This window comes from Symphalangus syndactylus, chromosome 3 (genome assembly GCF_028878055.3).
Source record: "Symphalangus syndactylus isolate Jambi chromosome 3, NHGRI_mSymSyn1-v2.1_pri, whole genome shotgun sequence".
NCBI lineage: Eukaryota > Metazoa > Chordata > Mammalia > Primates > Hylobatidae > Symphalangus > Symphalangus syndactylus.
In genome coordinates this window covers 30,407,393-30,427,522 of record NC_072425.2, presented here as the reverse complement: position 1 = coordinate 30,427,522, position 20,130 = coordinate 30,407,393, and the positions used below count along the sequence as shown (strand labels likewise).

The 20,130-nt window shown below is 48.8% G+C and overlaps 1 protein-coding gene across 15 annotated transcripts in view; it reads left to right on the top strand.

Annotated features, from left to right (window-relative positions):
- Positions 1-1,748: 1,748 nt before the first annotated feature.
- Positions 1,749-20,130, top strand: part of TMEM268 (transmembrane protein 268) — a 46,538-nt gene continuing 28,156 nt past the window's right edge. For 6 of the 15 annotated variants that reach the window (XR_008656525.2, XM_063636834.1, XM_055271325.2 and 3 more), the window contains exons 1-4: positions 1,749-2,546; positions 15,377-15,486; positions 17,923-18,033; positions 19,131-19,280. Coding sequence is in view for 14 of the 15 variants with exons in the window: in XM_063636834.1 (XP_063492904.1) it covers positions 2,213-2,546; positions 15,377-15,486; positions 17,923-18,033; positions 19,131-19,280 (705 nt within the window). In the remaining variant the exon portion in view is untranslated. Of the gene's footprint in view, positions 2,547-8,072; positions 8,257-15,376; positions 15,487-17,922; positions 18,034-19,130; positions 19,281-20,130 lie in introns of all 15 variants that reach the window. The other 9 variants (XM_055271331.2, XM_063636838.1, XM_055271333.2 and 6 more) reach the window with 3 other exon arrangements.

Sequence of the window (20,130 nt, the reverse complement as noted above, 5' to 3'; positions counted from 1 at the left end):
GGCCGAGCATGCAGCCAGCTAAGTTCTGGGGTCTGAGAGTTTCCCAACAATTTGGCAATATCTGTTAAAATAAAAAAATGCATGCACAGGCCAGGTGTGGTGGCTCACCCCTGTAATCCCAGTACTTTGGGAGGCCAAGGCGGGCGGATCACCTGAGGTCAGGAGTTCGAGACCAGTCTGGGCAACATGATGAAACCCCGTCTCTACTAAAAATGCAAAAATTAGCCAGGCGTGGCTATTATTACCCCTGTAATCCCAGCTACTCGGGAGGCTGAGGTGGGAGAATCGCTTGAACCCAGGAGGTGGAGGCTGCACTGAGCCAAGATCACACCACTGCACTCCATCCAGCCTGGGTGACAGAGCGAGACCCCGTCTCAAAAACGAACAAACAAACAAACAAAAAAGCATGTACATTCTGACTCAGCACATCTACTTATAGAAATGGGCCAGGCATGGTGGCTTGCATGTGTAATCCCAGCACCTTGGGAGGCTGAGGTGGGAGGATCACTTGAGTGTAGGAGTTTGAGACTAGCTGCGGAAACACAGTAAGACCCAGCATCTACAAAACAAGAACAAAAACATTAGCCGGGCGTGGTGGCATGCACTTTTAGACCCATCTACCAGAGAGGCTGAGGTGGGAGGATCCCTTGAGCCTGAGAGGAGAGGCCGAGGCTGCAGTGAGCTGTGACTGTACCACTGCACTCCAGCTTGGGCAACAGAGAGTGACCCTGTCTCAGAAAAAGAAAAAGAAAAAGAAAAGAAAGAAGGAAGGAAGGAAAGAGAGAAAGAGACAGAGAAAGAAAGAAGGAAAGAAGGAAAGAAAAAGAAAGGTAGAGAAAGAAAGAAAGAAAGAAAAATGCAGGCTGTGGTGTGTTTGCATGTATACAACAATGCTGCTATGTTCATCAGGGCAAGGCCTGTCAGCAAGGCTGGAAATCACCTTCATGTCCACCAAGAAAGAAGGGCAAAGAAAACAAAGACCCTTTCTATTAGGTTGGTGCAAAAATAATTGCGATTTTTGCAATTTTTTTTTTTTTTTTTTTTTTTTGAGATGCAGTTTTGCTCTTATTGTCCAGGCTGGAGTGCAATGGCGCAATCTCAGCTCACCGCAACCTCCACCTCCCGGGTTCAAGTGATTCTCCTGCCTCAGTCTCCCGAGTAGCTGGGATTACAGGCATGCGCCAACACGCCCAGCTTATTTTGTATTTTTAGTAGACACAGGGTTTCTCCATGTTGATCAGGCTGGTCTCGAACTCCTGACCTCAGGTGATCCTCCCGCCTCAGCCTCCCAAAGTACTGGGATTACAGGCGTGAGCCACCGCGCCCAGCCTGTAATGTTTTTAATGAAAAAACCGCAATAACTTTTGCACCAACCTAATATAGGGACGTTTACGTGCCCCTTAAAAGGAAATGAGGCAGTGTGGCGCGTTCTGGCAGATGAGCGCCAAGGTACTTTGTCGAATGAAAAAGCTGAGTGCCCAACAGAATAGAAAAGGCCATCCTTTGTGTAAACGCACACACGCACAGGTACATATGTGCTCTAAGGAAAAATACAAGAAAAGCACAAGGTTAGTGCTTTCCTCAGGGGAAAGGGCACTTACTTTTAACCGCAGACCCTTTGAAATTACGAATGATGTCAGTGGGAGTGAGCCCTTGTGAGTACAGCAATTGGGAACACGAGTGAGTATTTATGTGTCTGGTAGTTGTGAACATTTCACACAATCTCATTAAATCTTCACACGACCTCATGAAGTAGCTATAATTATCTGCTTTTTACAGAAAACGAAGGCACAGAGAGGTTAAATAATTTACCAAAGATGATAATAAGTGGAGAGACCCGAATCACAGCCTAGACAGTCTGACCTCAAACCAATGCTCTTAGTAATACAGCACATACACAATTTTCCATTAGAAACAAGTCCCCGGCCAGGTGCGGTGGCTCACGCCTGTAATCCCAACACTTCGGGAGGCCCAGGCGAGAGGATCGCTTGAGGTCAGGAATTCGACAGCAGCCTGGGCAACACGGCGAGACCCCCGACTCTAAAAACAACGACAAAACCAACCAAACAAAATCCAAACCCAAGTCCCCAATAAACTTCTGGTCTCAAATACTGCCTCATCCACGGGTTCCGTGACTGTGTGTGAGGGGGCTGGACCTCCGGAGTAAGCCGCTCCTTTACAGTGAGGAGACGGCGGGCACCCGTGCCCCAAGATGCCGTGCACGTGGTCGGCTCCGCGCGGAGGCTCCTTCCGGCGTCCCGGGGGGCGCTCGGCTGATGAAACGCGGCCTCCAGCTTCGCTCCGCCGCGGGCCCGGGAGGCGCGTTCCCTCTTGGCCCCAAAGCGAGCCCGGCAGCTGGCTCCTCTGGGTTGGGCGACCGAGCGGGGCCGGCCGGGCCGGGGGCGGGCCCGGGAAGGCGGCGCCGCGCGGCGCGGGAGGCAGGCGGGGCGCGGGGCTGCGGTGCCCAGAGGCTGCGGCACCGGGGGCTCTACGCCCCCGACCTTCCGCGTCCCGGGGTGGCGGCGGCTGCGGCGGCGGAGCGGGCGGTGAGTGTGCACGGGCCCGGGCGCGCGCCCGTGTCCTGCGATCCGGGATTGGTGCCGCGGGGCTCCGGGGCCGGGAGGCCGCCTGGGCGCCTACGCCTTGGCCTGCGTTCGGGCCCGACGGCCTGGGGTCGGAGCCGCGGGCAGCTTGCGGGGGGGCCTCCGTGCGCGCTGGGGCCCCTGTCCCCGAGTGCTGGCCGTAGGAGCCGCTCTGAGAAGCCTCCTGGGAGCCCGCAGTTGGGGAGGGCCGGACTGATTTCTGGGGTGAAGGAGATCCCCCCTCCTCACCGACCTGGACAGTTCCAGAGGGCGGAGACAGACTGGGGCGAGACAGCTGCCCAAGGCCAAGGCCCTGTATGGCGGGACAGCTCCGGCTGGCTTGAAGGAGCCAGGGTTTCAATTCTGGCTCAGTCCAGGACTGGCTTCTTGACCTTGGATGGTACACTTTGTTTTCTGGGTCTTAACGTCCTCACCTGTAAAATGGAGAGCTCGGACTCATTGTGTCTCAAGGTTTTTCCGTCCCGAAACTTCTGTAACAGGCCCTCTTAGGGTCTCGTGTTGGGTTTTTCACAAACAAAACAAAACCTGACTTAGGAAACTGACGAATCTCAGTGCTGCACACAGTTCCCCGGGGAGGCTGGGCACTCGGTGTCTGCAGAGATGGGGGCCTTTTCGCAATAGGACTTAAGAGTATGTTCCTTTGCAGATGCTCTCTACGGGCTGAAAAAGAGGGGGGTTGACATTGTGCAAGATGGATATCTGGAAGTTGTGGTTAAAATGCAGAATCAGCAAAGGAGACCCAGAGAAGCTCTAGTTTCCTGCTTAGTTGCAGGGGCCTCAAGGCTGTGCTCACTCCCTCTGCTCTGCCTCCACCCTGCTGTCTGTCTGACCCTCTTTGTTATCCTAGGGCTGGTGCAGGGCTGAGCTGGATGGGGAAATGGGGTTCAGGACATATGATAGGCATCTGCCCTTGAGGTCTTGCCAGCACCCCTCCGGCCCTCTGCAGCTTCCTGGTTGAATGAGGGGCTGCAAGGTGACCACACAGGCTGCCCTGATGGGCCCGTCCTGGCCTCTGGTCCATATCCCTTTCTGCTTGGCACTGGCCTTTCTTGGCTCTCACCTCCACCTTTGCCAAGCCCAGGAGCCTCCTTCCTCCAAGAAGCCTTCCGGAGAACCCTTCCCCCACCCCAACCAAGGTGCTCCCTCTCACTGCCTTGTTGCAATTGTTTTGTAATTGTCTTTCCCTGAGTTTGTCTTTCCTACCAGATGGTGATCCCTAGCAGGGAGGGCAGAGTAGGAACTTCAGATTTTATTTCCAGTTTCGTACTCAAGAAAGCACAGGGCCTGGCCTGAGAAGGTGCTTAGGAAATGTCTGTGGAGTAAAAATGATGGCAGCTATATTTCTTCAATGATTCCTATTTGCCCAGTGCTGTTTTGAGTGATTTACATGTGTGAACTCTTTAAACCTCACAACCACCTGAAGTTACTGTCGTTATCCCCACTTATATGTAAGGAAACCGAGGCAGAGAGAAGTAACTTGCTCAAGGCTACAGAGGTGGGAAGCGGCAGGACAGGGCCGGTTACTTTTAGCTATTACAAGAAGCAGCCTCCAGGTGAATGGAATAAAGCCTGCTGATTGGTACTTTGTGAGAGGCTGATGGGGCCAAGTAGGGTGCTGTGATTTCTTCTGAAAGACAATGCCTCATGGTGGGATTTTGCAACAAATGGAACCTTCCACGCAGTCTGGAAGGCTACCTGTGCGGCTCCAGCCTGGGCATGGTCCCTCGTGGCTCCTCGGTCCCCCAGGCCTTTTTGAGACTCTAGTACAGCTTCTCTGGGCTGTAGGCCCCTAGCTATGATGTCCCTGCGTTTCTTGTCTGGAACATGGATCTCAGAATTATATCTGCCTCAGGGGCCTAAGAGATGAGCAAATGAAGGAGGGAAGGGCTTCAGTGATTATGAAGTGCCGGGCAGAGATCCTTGTGGCTATTTTTGTTGGTAACAGGAAGAAAGTAAGGCATGATGAGAGTGAGAAACGCTTAGCATATTTAGGAGAGTCTCCTGCTTTGGGCCAGGTGAGGAGGAGAAGGCCCCTGCCACCCCCAGTGTAGCATCTCAGGGCTGACTTGCATTTGTTGCTTGATCTTGCCTGGGAAATGCAGTCTCCCTTGACTCACTCTTTTTTGTTTTGTTTTGTTTTGTAAGGGTGATTTCATGAACATTCTCAGAGACAGTCACACTAGAGTGCAGAGGGGCAAGGGCATGGAAATTATGGGCTTGGACCCTGGAGCCAGATGGCTTGGGTTTACCTCCTGGCTCCATGGCTGGTTGCCTCCCAACCTTGGGCAAGTCACTTTACATCTTTGACCTGCAGTTTTTTCTCCTGTAAAATACGGAAAATCATGTTGAGGAAAGGGGCCTGTCTGGTGAGCAGAGTACTGGATATTTTGCTTGCATTTCCTTCTGTTACATCCCCACAGCAGCTATAGGAGGTAGACCTCTCTATCCCCATTTTACAGATGAGAACAGCAAGGTTCAGGTTGTTAAGTACCTTGACAGCTAATGTCAAAGAGCATGTATGTGGCAGAGTGGGAATTTAAGTCCTCCAGGTTTTCTGGCTGTAAAGTCTTCAATGTTTTCATAGTTTGCTGCTTTGCAGCCTTAGAGCCTGGTGCAGGGCAGATATATGATAATTGTTAAAGGCTCGTCTTTTACGTATTCTTGGTTGGGAGTGGGGGCTCCTAAGTGATCTTCCAGAGCTGAAAATCAGGGCCAGCTTCAGGTGCATGCAACCTGTGCAGTCACACAGGGTCCCCCACTTAGGAAGCCCCTCCCATTTGGTTTAATGCTGTGCTGTCGCCATCTGAAATTCTTCATTATTTTTGAAGAAGAGGCCCCACATTTTCATTTTGCATTGGGCCCCGCACATTCTATAGCTGCTGCTGTTTAAAGTATTGAGAGAAGTGAAAGATGGTGAGGGTATGAGAGCCCTGTTCCCCCTCTAGGGGGCCTGATCAGTGGCCGTCAGCTCTTGGGCCAGCTTGGAATCATGAAGATGTGTGCTGACTGGACACTTCATATCTTGACAAACATCTAGAACCATGGCAGCAAAAGATGATTCTAGTAGACTTTTCACCAAGGTGGTTAGCAGGGCTGGTGTGTCATCCCAGGGGACTTAGGCCTGATTTTCCTTGGTGAGGGGTGATTTTCAGGCCTGCTGGGGGACACATAACAGAGGTAAATGTGCAGGTTGCCGTTGGAGGAAGTGGCACTGGAAACTCAGTTTCTCATCAAGGAAACACCCATGACAGGTATCACTGCTTTTTTTTTTTTTGAGATGGAGTCTTTCTCTGTCTCCCAGGCTGGAGTGCAGTGGCGCGATCTCGGCTCACTGCAACCTCCGCCTCCCGGTTTCAAGTGATTCTCCTGCCTCAGCCTCCCGAGTAGCTGGGATTACAGGCGCCTGCCACCGTGCCTGGCTAATTTTTGTATTTTTAGTAGAGATGGGGTTTCACCATGCTTGCCAGGCTGGTTTCAAACTCCTGACCTCAGGTGATCCGCCCGCCTCAGCCTCCAAAAGTGCTGGGATTACAGGCGTGAGCCACCGTGCCCGGTGGTGTCACTGCTTTTCTGATGAACGTGACCGAGTGATTCCTGCTATGCCTCTCAATGACCTGGCCGTGGGGGCTTTGGAGCGTGTCCTTTGTTCAGATGCTGTTGTATGTCCATTATATGTGTCATCCATTGATCCTTTGCAGCGACTCTGTGGGGAGGGTACCCAGATTTGAAGAGCTGAAGCTGTCTGAGATTAAACCACTTGCCCAAGTTGACATAACTAAGAGGTGGTAGAGCTGGCTTAAAAAAATTTTTTTTTGGGACTAGTCAAGTGCAGTAGTGAGAAGGGGAGGAAAGAGTAGAACAAGGAGTTTGGTCTGTAACTGACTGTGAACACGCAATTGAGATAATGCACTACTTTCAGACCAGCCTAGAGCTGGCATTTAAACTGGTTAGTCTGACTTTGGAGACCATGTTCCTGAAAACAAACCACCACTGTCTCTGCTAGGGAGCCTGATTGCTTGAATATCTGGGTATTTTTGTTCTCTGTGGCTGCTACTTTTTTCTTTTTTTTTTTGAGACAGTGTCTTGCTCTCTCAGGCTGGAGTGCAGTGGCACGATCTCGGCTCACTGCAACCTCCGCCTCCCAGGTTCAAATGATTCTCCTGCCTCAGCCTCCCAAGCAGCTGGGATTACAGGTGCCCACCACCATGCCCGGCCTAATTTTTGTATTTTTTAGTAGAGATGGGGTTTTGCCACGTTGGCCAGGCTGGTCTCAAACTCCTGACCTCAGGTGATTTGTCCACTTCGGCCTCCCAAAGTGCTGGGATTACAGGCATGAGCCACTGTGCTCAGCCTACTTTTCTTTTTCTTTTTTCTTTTCTGTTTTTTTTTTTTTTGAGATGGAGTCTTGCTCTGTCGTCCAGGCTGGAGTGCAGTGGCGCGATCTCGGCTCACTGCAAGCTCCGCCTCCCAGGTTCACGCCATTCTCCTGCCTCAGCCTCCCGAGTAGCTGGGACTACAGGCTCCCGCCACCACACCCGGCTAATTTTTTGTATTTTTAGTAGAGACGGGGTTTCCCCGTGTTAGCCAGGATGGTCTCGATCTCCTGACCTCGTGATCCGCCCGCCTCGGCCTCCCAAAGTGCTGGGATTACAGGTGTGAGCCACCGTGCCTGGCCTCTTTTTCAATGATATTTCCTACCATCTGATTTTTTTTTTGTTTGTTTTTGTTTTTGTTTTGAGACAGGGTCTCTCTCTGTCACCCAGGCTGGAGTGCAATGGTACAATCTCAGCTCACTGCAACCTCTGCCTTCTGGGTTCAAGCTGTTCTGCTGCCTCAGCCTCCTGAGTAGCTGGGATTACAAGTGTGCACCACCACACCCGGCTGATTTTTGTGTTTTTGGTAGAGATGGGGTTTCACCATGTTGGCCAGGCTGGTCTCAAACTCCTGACCTCAGGTGATCCACCCACCTCGGCCTCCCAAAGTGCTGGGATTACAGGCGTGAGCCACCGTGCCTGGCTGATTTTTTTTTTTTTAATGTGTATTTTGCAGTGTCTTACGGGAAGCTACTTGAAATCCTGTGTGTAAACAAGACTCCCTGTAATGAATATACCTGTCCTGTGCCTGGTTGCCTAGGGCATCCTCCGTAAGGGAACAGAAATCCCAGCTGCCTGGCAGTGGGGCCTGGTCAGCTCTTGAGTTCCCTGTGGGCCCCTGGCTGTGCCTGAGCTGGAGAAGACCCAAGACCAGAAGGGAAATGCTCAGTTTGGGCCTTGGAAGGTTTTAGTTTCTCTTCCTCCTCCTTCTCCTCCTGGGAATTTTTCTCAGCATGTTCAAAAAGGCCAAAGTTGGCAAAAAGACTCCGGGTAACTCCCCCTGGCCTTTGGTGACTTTGGCCCTGGAGAGAGCCCCTAGGAAGCCCGGCTTGCCCAGGCCCAGGCCTGAAGTTCTTTTTTGTGCTGTTTTTTGAAGGCATATGATGCTGAGCTGGCTGCTCCAGAATGAACCACAGCTCTGAGAAGGGGAAGTAGAAACAGCTGGCGCCCTGCAATGGCCTGTGAACCACAGGTGGACCCGGGGGCCGCTGGCCCATTGCCCCCCTCCTCCCCTGGCTGGAGTGCCCTGCCTGGAGGGAGCCCTCCCGGCTGGGGGCAAGGTAAGATCATGACCTTTCATTTTCCACCCCCTTTCTACCTCATGCTGAGCTGGACTCACAGGGTGCAGAAGTTCCTTTAGATAAGGTCAGGGGGAGGTGTCTTTGAGGCCACATTCTGTCATTTTTACCAGTTCTATCTCTTGGCCTTAGATCAAGCCACCATCACTCTCTGCTGAGCCGCTGCTGTAGCTTGCTTGTTGGTCTTCTCTTTTCCATCCATTCTCTACATGGCAGCCAGAGAGCTCTTTATTATTTATTTATATTTCTAATTTATTTTTACTTAATTAGAGATAGGGTCTTGCTCTGTCATCCTGGCTGGAGTGCAGTGGCGTGATCATAGCTCACTGGAGCCTTGAACTCCTGGGCCCAAGCAGTCCTCCCACCTCAGCCCCCTGAATAGCTGGGATTACAGGCGTATACCACCACATCCTGCTAATTAAAAATGTTTTTTGTAGAGTTGGGGCCTTACTTTGTTGCCCAGGCTGGTCTCAGACTCCAGCCTCAAGCAGTCCTCCAGCTTTGGCTTCCCAAAATGCTGGGGTTACAGGAATGGGGCCCAGAGATTTTTAAATTTTTTTTTATATTTTGAGATGGAGTCTCACTCCGTTGCCCAGGTTGGAATGCAGTGGCATGATCTCGGCTCACTGCAATCTCCACCTCCCAAGTTCAAGCAATTCTCCTGCCTCAGCTTCCCGAGTAGGTGGGATTATGGGCACTCGCTACCATGCCCAGCTAATTTTTGTATTTTTAGTAGAGCTGGGGTTTCACCATGTTGGCCAGGCTGGTCTCGAACTTCTGACCTCAGGAGATCCGCCCACCTCGGGCTCCCAAAGTGCTGGGATTACAGGCATGAGCCACCACACCTGGCCCCAGATACCTTTTTAAAATGCACATTTAGTCCAACCATGTCAGTTTCTGCTCAGTGTTTTCCATGGGGCTTAGTGTGAAGACCCGTCAGTATCGCCTTGCAAGGCCTGCCTTCATGTTCTTTGCTGTGCTGTTCTGCCTCAGGACCTTTGCACCTGTGTTTCCTTCTGCCTGTTGTCCTTTACCCTTGCCTCCTTTCTCCTGATGAATTTCTATTCATCCATCAGACATGGTGGCTCATGCCTGTAATCCCAGCACTTTGGGAGGCCAAGGCAGGCAGATCACTTGAGGTCAGGAGTTCAAGGCCAGCCTGGCCAACATGGTAAAACCCTTTCTCTACTAAACGTACAAAAATCAGCTGGATGTGGTGGTGGGTGCCTGTAATGCCAGCTACTAGGGAGGCTGAGGCAGGGTAATCACTTGAACCAGAGAGGCGGAGGTTGCAGTGAGCCAAGATCATACCACTGGACTCCAGTTTGGGCGACAGAGTGAGACTCCATCTCAAAAAAAAAAAAAAAAAAAAAGAATTTCCATTCATCTTTCAGAACATAGTTCAAATATCCCTTTCTTTCTTGAAGAATCTTCCTGGTGGCTCAGCCTAAGTCAGGACCCTCTGATATATTCCTGTTTCTCCCTCTAGCATTTATCATAGTCTGTAATTATGTATAAAGTGTTGAAGTCTGGCTTCTTCACTAGGGTGTAAGCTCCCTGAAGGAAGGGGCTCCTGTCTTTTTCATCCCTGTATGTACAGTACCTAGCAGAGACCTTGGCCCATAGTAGATGCTCAATAAACATTTTGTTGAGTGAAAGAATTAATGAGTAACTGGATATGGGCAAGGGGAAACAGCATCCAGAATTGTGGGGGTCCACAGGAATGTGGAGGGTTTTTTAGAGGCTTTGAAATTTGACTGCTTAAAAACAAAGGCTTCTTTTGTTACTAGTGTTGTCAGGAAAGCAATGTGTGTATATATATGTAAGGAAAGCAGTGTGTACACACACACAACAGTAGAACAAGATGGAATGAAATGATTTTTCTATCAGAACTTTGAAGACATTGCTTCACTGATTTTTGGCACGTCAGTTCTTGTTCCTTTGTAGGAAACTGCTTCCCCCTCTGCGCGTGCGTGCACGCGCACACGCACACACACACACAAACACAGACACACACATTTTTCTTTGGTAGCTTTACTTAGCCTAGGTGTAAAAACAAGTATTTTTAAGTGGAGGACTTGCTGTTCTCACTTTAAGGAACAGATGAGAGCTGGTATTGCCAAGAATCCAGGAACTCTTGGTTCGAAAGGCAAAGACATCCTGAAAGATCTTTGCATTGCTTGGGCAAATGCATAATTCAGTGTACAATGAACTAGACCTGGGAATGGTTCTGAGTCTCCATGCATGGAGTCCAAATCAAAGTGGAGTTTTCATTCTTGCTGTGGACTGGAGGGCTGGTCTGAGACCGGATCTGCTTGACTGCCTGCATTTTTGTACTACCTTCCCTTCTCACTTCTTGTTCTCACTTTCATTTTCCCTGTTTACAAGGGAGTTTCTTCACTTTTCAAAGGCTCAGTTTTCTTTTCCATGCTGATGGTACCAAGCTTCGGGGGCTCTTGGAGGATGAAATGAAATCATGAATGAAGCCCAAGCATAGTGCCTGGTGCTTAGTAAAGGGCTCCATACCCAGAACCTGTTCTTACTGTCTGCCTTTCTTTTTGTTTTGCTGGTTTTTCTCATTTGCTTATTTTAAAATTTAGTTTTAGGCTGGGCATGGTGGCTCATGCCTATAATCCCAGCACTTTGGGAGGCCTAGGTGGGTGGATCAGATCACCTGAGGTCAGGAGTTTGAGATCATCCTGGCCAACATGGTGAAACCCTGTCTCTACTAAAAATACAAAAATTAGCTGGGTGTGGTGGCGCACACCTGTAATCCCAGCTACCCGGGAGGCTGAGGCAGGAGAATTGCTTGAACCTGGGAGGCAGATGTTGCAGTGAGCTGAGATCGCCCCATTGCACTCCAGCCTTGGTGACAAGAGCGAAACTCCATCTCAAAAAAAATTATTTTTCTAGTTTTAGTTACTTACTTATTTTTTTGAGACAGGATTTCACTCTGTTGCCCAGGCTGGAATACAGTGGCGTGATTTTGGCTCACTGCAGCCTTGACCTCCCAGGCTCAGGTGATCCTCCCACCCCAGTCTCCTGAGTAGCTGGGACGACAGGCACGTGCCACCACATCCGGCTAATTTTTTGTATTTTTTTTGTAGAGACGGGGTTTTTCACCATGTTGCCCAGGTTGATCTCAAACTCCTGGGCTCAAGCAATCCACTTGCCTCAGCTTCCCAAAGTGCTGGGACTACAGGCATGAGCCACCATGCCTGGCCAGTTTTATTTTTTCATATTTTATTTTTATGAAATAAAATATGGAACAAGGTGTGGGAGGGTAAAAACACAAATAAATCAGTGTTGCTTGATTTTAACTTTTGAGTTGTGACAAGCTTGCTTTTAAAAACACAAATAAATAAATGTTGCTTGATTGTAACTTTTGAGTTGTGACAAGCTTGCTTTTAAATTATGAAAATAGCAGCCAGTTATTTTGTACCCATCTTGTGCTGAGCACTTTATTTTTATCATGTTAATTATTTGTAAAGTCCTTTGCAGTGGATGTGTGCATCCTCTAAGCAAGGAAACAGGCCCATGTGTTTAAGTTGCTTCCTCAACTTTACCATGTTAGTGAGAGGCCGAGCTCCAATTTGAACTCCAAAGCTATCTAGCTTGTGTTTTCACCACTCACCACCTCGCCTCCTTGTCCCCCACAACTTCCAAAAAAAAACAGGAGAGAGAGAAAAAAAGCAAAATAAATTTCTTTTTGGCAGGATGTAGAATTTAGAATTCTATGGAACCCTTGAGATCAGAGATGATATCCCAGGGTATGAAAAAAGAACCTTTTCCTCTCTGGGTGCAGTGGCTCAGGCCTGTAATCCCAGCACTTTGGGAGGCTGAGATGGGAGGATTCCTTGAGCCCAGGAATTTGAGACCAGGCTGGGCAACATAGTGACCTCGTCTCTACAAAATAAAAAATTAAAAACAAAAATTAGCTTAGTGTGGTGGTGCATGCCTATGATCCCAGTTACTTGGGAGGCTGAGGTGGGAGGATTGCTTGAGGCTTGGGAGGTGGAGGTTGCAGTGAGCCATGTTAGTGTCACTGCACTCCAGCCTGGGTGACAAGAGTGAGATGCTGTCTCAAAAAAAAAAAAAAAAAAGAACCCTTTCCTTTCTCATTAATTTGTTTATACACCAAACGTATTTAATGTACCTCCTGTTTGTATCAGATCAGGGGATTCAGTGATGAACAAACCAGTGTGAGAGTGTATAGTCTGGTGGAAAAGATAGATTTTATTCAAGTAATTTCATGCATATGTAATCAAATAATTGCATACATAGGTATTTAGCTTTGGCGAGTATTAAGGAGAAGAGCATCAGTTATGGTAGGTTTAGTAGAGGATTTGATCAGTTAGGAGTTTAGAGTGTCAAGGAGGTCTCTCTGGGGAAAGTGAATTGTGAGCTGTGATACAAGTGATGCATGGGCTGTAACTGGGTGAAGCTAGGTAGACGTGTCCTAGAGAGAGGAACAGTATATGCAAAGGCCCTGGGGTGGGGGAGAACACTGTGTTCAGGGAGTGAAGGAGGCTGGTGTGGTGAGACACAGAATGAGGCTGAGGGGCTCAAGCTGAGTCTGGCGGGAGGCTAGTTTTCCTAAGGTCTGGAAGAACATGGTAACAAGGTTGGCTTTTGCAAAGCACCAGGAAGCTATTGAAAGTTTTACTCAAGGCATTGGTATCATCTGATCTGCACCCTGGCCACTGTGTGGAAGATGCATTGTAGAAGTAAAGGAAGATGCCACTGTAGAAGTGGCAGCAGAAGCCACTTAGGAGGCTACTACAGAGGGCCAAGGGAGAGGTGAGGATGCCAGGAGGGCATAGAGTGGACAGATGTTTTGTTTGCCCAGTTGGCAGGGCTTGGTGATGCAGTGGGGGAGCGGAGAGAGAGAGGGTTTGGATAGGCCAGGAATTTCCAGGAAAGTGGAGTGAGTCATTTGGCTTTAAAGACTCAAGTACTGTTCAGAGCTAGACTGGGGTGACAGGAGTTTTGGACCAGCAGACAACACACTTATGCTTTGATCCCTTCTGTCCTGCCTCGTTGTCCAAGCAGCCGCCACAGAGAATATGCCAAAATATCCAGTCCTCAGCAGTGCATGGCTGAAACCTGGGATCCTAGAATCCCAGGGTTGGAATCTCTCCCACCCCCCAGACCTCCTGGCTGCTGACCAGTGGCTCACAGGGCCTTGTACTGTGGTGCAAGGAGATCTCGATCCTTTTGTCCAGTTTCTCTACTTGGAACTGCAGGCGGGTAGGTTTGGCTTCATGCTGCTGCCATTCCTCCCTGGCCTTGAGGGGATTTCAGTCCAGACCATTCTCTCCAGCTGGTCTCATGGTCTGGCCTCATCCCACCCTTGGAGGGTGGGGGCTTTGGTAGCAGTTGTGAGCAGCCTGGGTTGATGCGTGTTTTTTGAGGGAATAAACATGCATTTTATGCTTTTGAAATGCTGAGTGTGTTGCAGCCATACGTAGGAGGGATTACAGTAAGTCAGTGTATTAGTTTTCTATTGCTGCTATAACAAGTTACCACTAACATACTGGCTTAAAACCACGGACTTGGGCCAGGTGCAGTGGCTCATACCTGTAATCCCAGTACTTTGGGAGGCCGAGGCGGGCAGATAACATGAAGCTGGGAGTTTGAGACCAGCCTGGCCAACATGGCGAAACTGTGTCTCTACTGAAATACAAAAATTAGCCAGGCACGGTGTCACATGCCTGTAATCCCAGCTACTTGAAAGGCTGAGGCACAAGAATCACTTGAACCTGGGAGGTGCATATTGTAGTAAGCTGGGATCGTGCCACTGCACTCCAGCCTGAGTGACAGACAGAGACTCTGTCTCCAAAACAACAACAACAACAACAACAAAAAACCAAACCAACCACAGATTTGTTATTTATTTATTTATTTATTTTGAGATGGAGTTTCACTCTTGTTGCCCAGGCTGGAGTGCAATGGCATGATCTCGGCTCACTGCAACCTCCACCTTCCAGGTTCAAGCAATTCTCCTACCTCAGCCTCCCCCAGTAGCTGGGATTACAGGCATGTGCCACCACGCCTGGCTAATTTTTGTGTTTTTAGTAGAGACACGGTTTCACCATGTTGGCCAGGCTGGTCTCAAATTCCTGACCTCAGGTGATCCATCTGCCTCAGCCTCCTACAGTGCTGGGATTATAGGCGTGAGCCATCGCACCCAGCTGGATTTGTTATTTCATAGTTCTGTAAGTTAGAAGTCTGACACTGATCTCACTGAGCTGAAATCCCCATGGTGGCAGGACTGTTTTTCTTTCTGGAGGCTCTGGGGAGAATCCATTTCCTTTCCTTGTCCAGCCCCCTGGGGCCACCCACATTCCCTGGCTCATGGCCCTCTCCCTCTGTGGTCAAAGCGATCGATGCCACATCCCTCCTTGCATTTCATCTATAGTCACATCTCCCTCTGACTCTACTTCTGTCCCCCTCTTCCACGTTTAAGGTTCCTTGTGATTTCATGGGGCCCACCCAGATGATTCAGGATAGTCTCCCTATTAAAGGCCAGCTAACGAGCCCCCTTACTTCCACCCTTTGCCATGGAAGGCAGTATATTTGCAGGCTCTGGGGATTAGGGTGTGGACGTCTTTGGGGCCATTGTTCTGCCTACTGTGACCAGTTATTTCTTACTTAGACTCTCTGAGCCTACTGGGAATTTAACTTATTCAGCTGAGCATCCTTTGCAGTGCTTAAATAAAGGTCCACTGCATCACCCCCCTCAATGTAGTTTTTCAGTCTCTGTTTAAATATTCCTTGTGTTGGGGAACATTTTTTTTGTGGGGACAAAAAATGCCTATTCTTTGTTGGGGACAGCTTTTGCCCTTGGAAAGTTCTTCCTTATGTGGCCTCACATGGTGGTCCTAGTAGCCTCTTCCTTCTGGCCTTAGTTCTGCCTGCTGGGGGCTTCCCAGTCAAATCCAGTCCTTCTCTCAAGAGGATTTGAGGATGGCCCCTGTGTACCTCCTTGTTGCGAGGAGGTTCTCATGGCCAGAGGTGGGATGCTGTCAGGCTTTGGGCTGACCCCACAAGCCTGGTATGGTTATCACTCAGCCAGATGAAGCTTCTGGTCTGCTTCCAGAGCTCCACAATGGCCAGGTCCTCACTGTTCTCCGGATTGACAATACCTGTGCACCCATCTCCTTCGACCTGGGAGCTGCAGAAGAGCAACTGCAAACCTGGGGCATCCAGGTGAGTGCTGATTTCCTTGAGTCCCTACCGTTTTCTCTTTCATCCATTCATCCCTCTATCTTTTCATCCAGTTGTTCACAAAATCTTTATGCAACACTCTGTACCAGCTGTCGTAGGGTATATAAGGAAGGTATATTAGAACTGCCCTCTCTTTCCTCTCTTCCCAATTAACTCACTTAACAAATGTGTATTTTTTTGGGTGCCCACTCTGTGCCAGGCACTTAATTGGCTAAACATAATAGAGGTGGACAGGACACAGTACCTGTGTCCACAGATCCCAGTGAGGGAGATGGGCGTGTGTGGGAGAAATTGGGACAGTATCATATAAATGCCACAGGAGAGGGATGCATAGGCAGTGAAGACATTCACAGGAGAAAATGAGAAACTTGCCTGGGGGAAGAGGGCAGTGGTTGTGAAAGCTTTGCAGAGGAGCAGATGCTTGATCTGGGATCTTGAATAAATAGGAATATGCTGGGTGGAGAGGAGGAAGGGCATTTTAGGAGAGGGAACTGCATAGACAAAGGAAAGTGCATATGAATTCATTAGATAATGATGCAGTACCTTCAAGCATAGTGATTTGAGGCCAGGCATCACAGACCTGTGGAACTGGATGCAGTTCTAGCTTCGATGCTCACTACCTATGTGACTTTGGGAAGGTGACTTAACCTCTCTGAGCCTCAGTTTTATCATCTGTAAATGTGGATAATATTGATACCTATTACAAAGGTTTTTCATTAGGATTAAATGCAGTAGTGCTTGAGGAACCCTGCATTATCTCTAGTATATAGTAAATGCTCAATACATTGTAGCTATTATTGTTATGAAGTACCTATCTGTACGGGTTGTACTCTCTTCCCAAAGCCCCCAACATGATCAGGCCTTTCCTGTGCTAGCCAAGGAGGATTAAGGATTAATTACAAATAGGGAAGATATACTGCTAATTTTAGCCTGAAGATTTTAGGATTTACTTCTCTCTTTTTTTTTTTGAGACAGAGTGTTGCTCTTTTGCCCAGGCTGGAGTGCAGTGGCGCAATCTGGGCTCACTGCAACCTCTTGCTTCCTGGGTTCAAGTGATTCTCATGCCTCAGCCTCCCAAGTAGCTGGAACTACAAGCATGCACCATGGCTGGCTAATTTTTGTATTTTTTAGTAGAGACGGGGTTTCACCATGTTGGCCAGGCTGGTCTCGAACTCCTGACCTCAAGTGATCCGCCCGCCTTGGCCTCCCAAAGTGCTGGGATTACAGGTATGAGCCACCACGCCTGGCAGATTTGGTTTTCTTATGGGTGAACAGTTTACATATTGTTCTACCATGTTCCTAAATATAATTTTTTTCTATTAAATTAAATTAAATTAATTAATTAATTAATTAATGTTTTGAGACAGAGTCTTGCTCTGTAGCCCAGGCTGGAGTGCAGTGGTGCGATCTCGGCTCACTGCAACCTCCGCCTCCTGGCTTCAAGCAATTCTCCTGCCTGAGCCTCCCAAGCAGCTGGGATTACAGCTGTGTGCCACCACACCCAGCTAATTTTTGTATTTTTAGCAGGGACAGGGTTTCACCATGTTGGCCGGGCTGGTCTTGAACTCCTGATCTCATGATCCGCCCACCTCGACCTCCCAAAGTGCTGGGATTACAGGCGTGAGCCACCATGCCCAGCCTTCTTTTATATTTTTATAAAAAGAGACAGGGTCTTGCTTTGTTGCCCAGGCTGGTCTTGAACTCCTAGGCTCAAGCAGTCCGCCTGCCTTGGTCTCCCAAAGTGCTGGGATTACAGATGTGAGACACTGCATCTGGCCTAAATATCATTTTAATGGTTAAGTTCTGTTTTCTTAGTTCTACTCTCATGGGGCCTTTATATTCTGTAGACACTTTTGTTTGGGCAGGAAGAGGTGAGTGTTCAGTCTTTTGGATGGCGTTAATAGATATTGCTATTGCAGTATTGATAATGGCAACTCTATATTGAGTATTCACTGAGGGACTGGCCCTTTGCTCAGCACTGTACGTGTATTATCTCATTTAATATGTACCTTGGTTCTACAAAGTGGGTACTTTTATTATCCTTATTTTACAGAGGAGAAAACTGAGGCTCACAGGAGTGGGGTTACTTGCTCTAGGTCACACAACACATGAGTGGCAGGGCCAGAGTTTGAGCCCAGGGCTGTCTGACTCCAGGGCCTGTGCCTTAACCATCAGGCTACCCTGTGTCTACTGCAAGGTACTGAGTCTGAGGCTGTGTGGATCCTTCTCCAGATGTCGTGATGCCTGTTCTTCCCTAAGCTGAGAGCTGCACCATGTGACTTCAACCCAGTGCTCCAAGCTCCTTATTCTGCCTTTGGGACAGCCCAGAATGTGCCTAATCCCTCTTCCACATGATAGTCACATGCACCGGAAACTGGCTGTCCTGCGGCTAATTGATCTCTTTCCCTGGGTTCCAAGCAGGTCCCGGCCGACCAGTACAGGAGCTTGGCTGAGAGTGCCCTCTTGGAGCCCCAAGTGAGAAGATATATCATCTACAACTCGAGGCCTATGCGGCTGGCCTTTGCTGTGGTAAGGGGGAGGTGGCCCGCACACTGACCCTGCCCTGACAGCTTGTGGCACCACCAAATTCAGCACCATGTCTTGGAGCCTGTTGGTGTGGGTCAGGGGCTTGGGGGCTGTTGGCCCAGGTGCCTGGAAATGAGCAGTACATATGGACATTAATTTGGGATCAGAGGAAATTTATGGGACAGCGTTGTAACCAGGTCGTTGCATAAAGGATGGGAGTCAGGGTTTACTGTGGGCAGAGCTTGGGACTGGGAATCTGCAGATCCACCCAGGCTCTGATCTCAATGTCTGGCCTTGGCCAAGACTTTCCTCCTCTCCAGAACTTGGTTTTCCCATCTGCTCAACAGATGGGTCTATTTCAGCTCTAGTCATATATACATGTATATATATGTGTGTATACACATACGTGTATATATATATATAAATATGCATATACATCTTCATATTGATATATGTAAACACTTACATACATAAATGACAGAGCCAGCATTTGAACCCAGGCAGTCTGGTTTCAGCATCTGTGCTTGGAACCACTATGATTTGCTGCTGTTTTGTATGTATAAATGGTCAAATAGCACACGTGACTCCCAGGTCCCATTTCTAGGGAGTAGGGAAAAGGGTGGGAAGCAGCATTGATTCATTCCCTGGTGAGTGCTGAGCTGTTACTTATGTTACCTTGTTAACCCTTATTGCAATGCTGTGAAATAGGTGTTATTATCCCCATTTTACAGATGAGGAAACTGAGACTTAGAGGAGTTATAAATTGTCCAAAGCCATGTAGTACTTGAAGGATCATTGTGGTCTTTGAACTGTTAACCTGTCTCACTTCAGATCCACCTGCCTTTTTCTGTTTTACTTAAAATTAAGGTAAACAAGGATTAGGAGTAGCTACTAACCCTTTTTGTCTACTTTTGCTTATAAACAAGGAACATGAGCTCATTCTCACAGACCCAGCTGTCTGCATCAATCTCTTACTGGTGCTGTGAACTGTCTGAATCCAAGGAGGGTATCAATAGTGTCTGAAGGGTGTCCCTTTGAATGGAGCTGCTTTATGCGAGGACTGAATTTCCTGACCATGCTCTCTGTCTGGCGTGTTGCAGGTTTTCTATGTGGTGGTGTGGGCCAATATCTACTCTACCAGTCAGATGTTTGCCTTGGGGAACCACTGGGCTGGCATGCTGCTCGTGACCCTGGCCGCGGTGAGCCTGACCTTGACTCTTGTGCTGGTCTTTGAAAGACACCAGAAGAAGGTGAGATGTCTGGAGATCCCTGCCACACTCTCTCCAGAAGGGTGGTGCAGGCGTGAGAATCAGATTTTTCTCTTTTGCCTCCCTCAAAGAATTTCCCTGGCCATGAAAATTCACACTAGCCCATAAGCCCAGTGACTAAAAGAAATCAAATTGTTCTCTCTGCTTTTCCTGTCTAATCCCTGTGGATTGTTTTTCTAGAAGCAAGCTGTGTTTTGGGAATGTGAGAGGAGAGCAGTAATAGCCCATATCCTGACAGTACTTTAGTTAACTGAGCCCTTTCACGCACTTCCTCTCCCTGGGTGCTCACAACAGCCTTGTGAACAGGGGTAGGTTACTGAACCCACCCTGCAGCATAAGGTGCCTGAAGTTGACGTCTGGGGAGAGGTAATTTACATTATTCCTTCCTGTGACGGGCAGATGCTGACCTGCTGCTCTATTGACAGTCATGTCTCTAATCCCAGCAATGACCTTTGAGGCAAGGTGAGTGGTCCGAGAGTTTGGGTAACTTGTCCTGGATCCCTGTTAGTGACAGAGCCAGGGTTCAAACCCTGAGCCCTCTGGTTCCTGATCACGTTCAGAAAGGAGGTGGATACCTCCCAGCTTGATGTATGATTTTAATTGTATTCTGTCCCTTCAGTGTCTGTCTTTTGATATGTACTGAGCACATCATATGTAGTAGGTCCTCTGTTAAATGCTTACCGCATTAACTCATTAAATCCTTCGACATTAAATCTGGGTAGAGGCTGTTACACTTATTTTGCAGTCGAGGAACCCTAGACTCAGGCTCAAAGAGCAGCCCCGGCCATGCTAGTAATAAATGCCAGAGTTGGAAATCAAGGCCAGGGCGTCA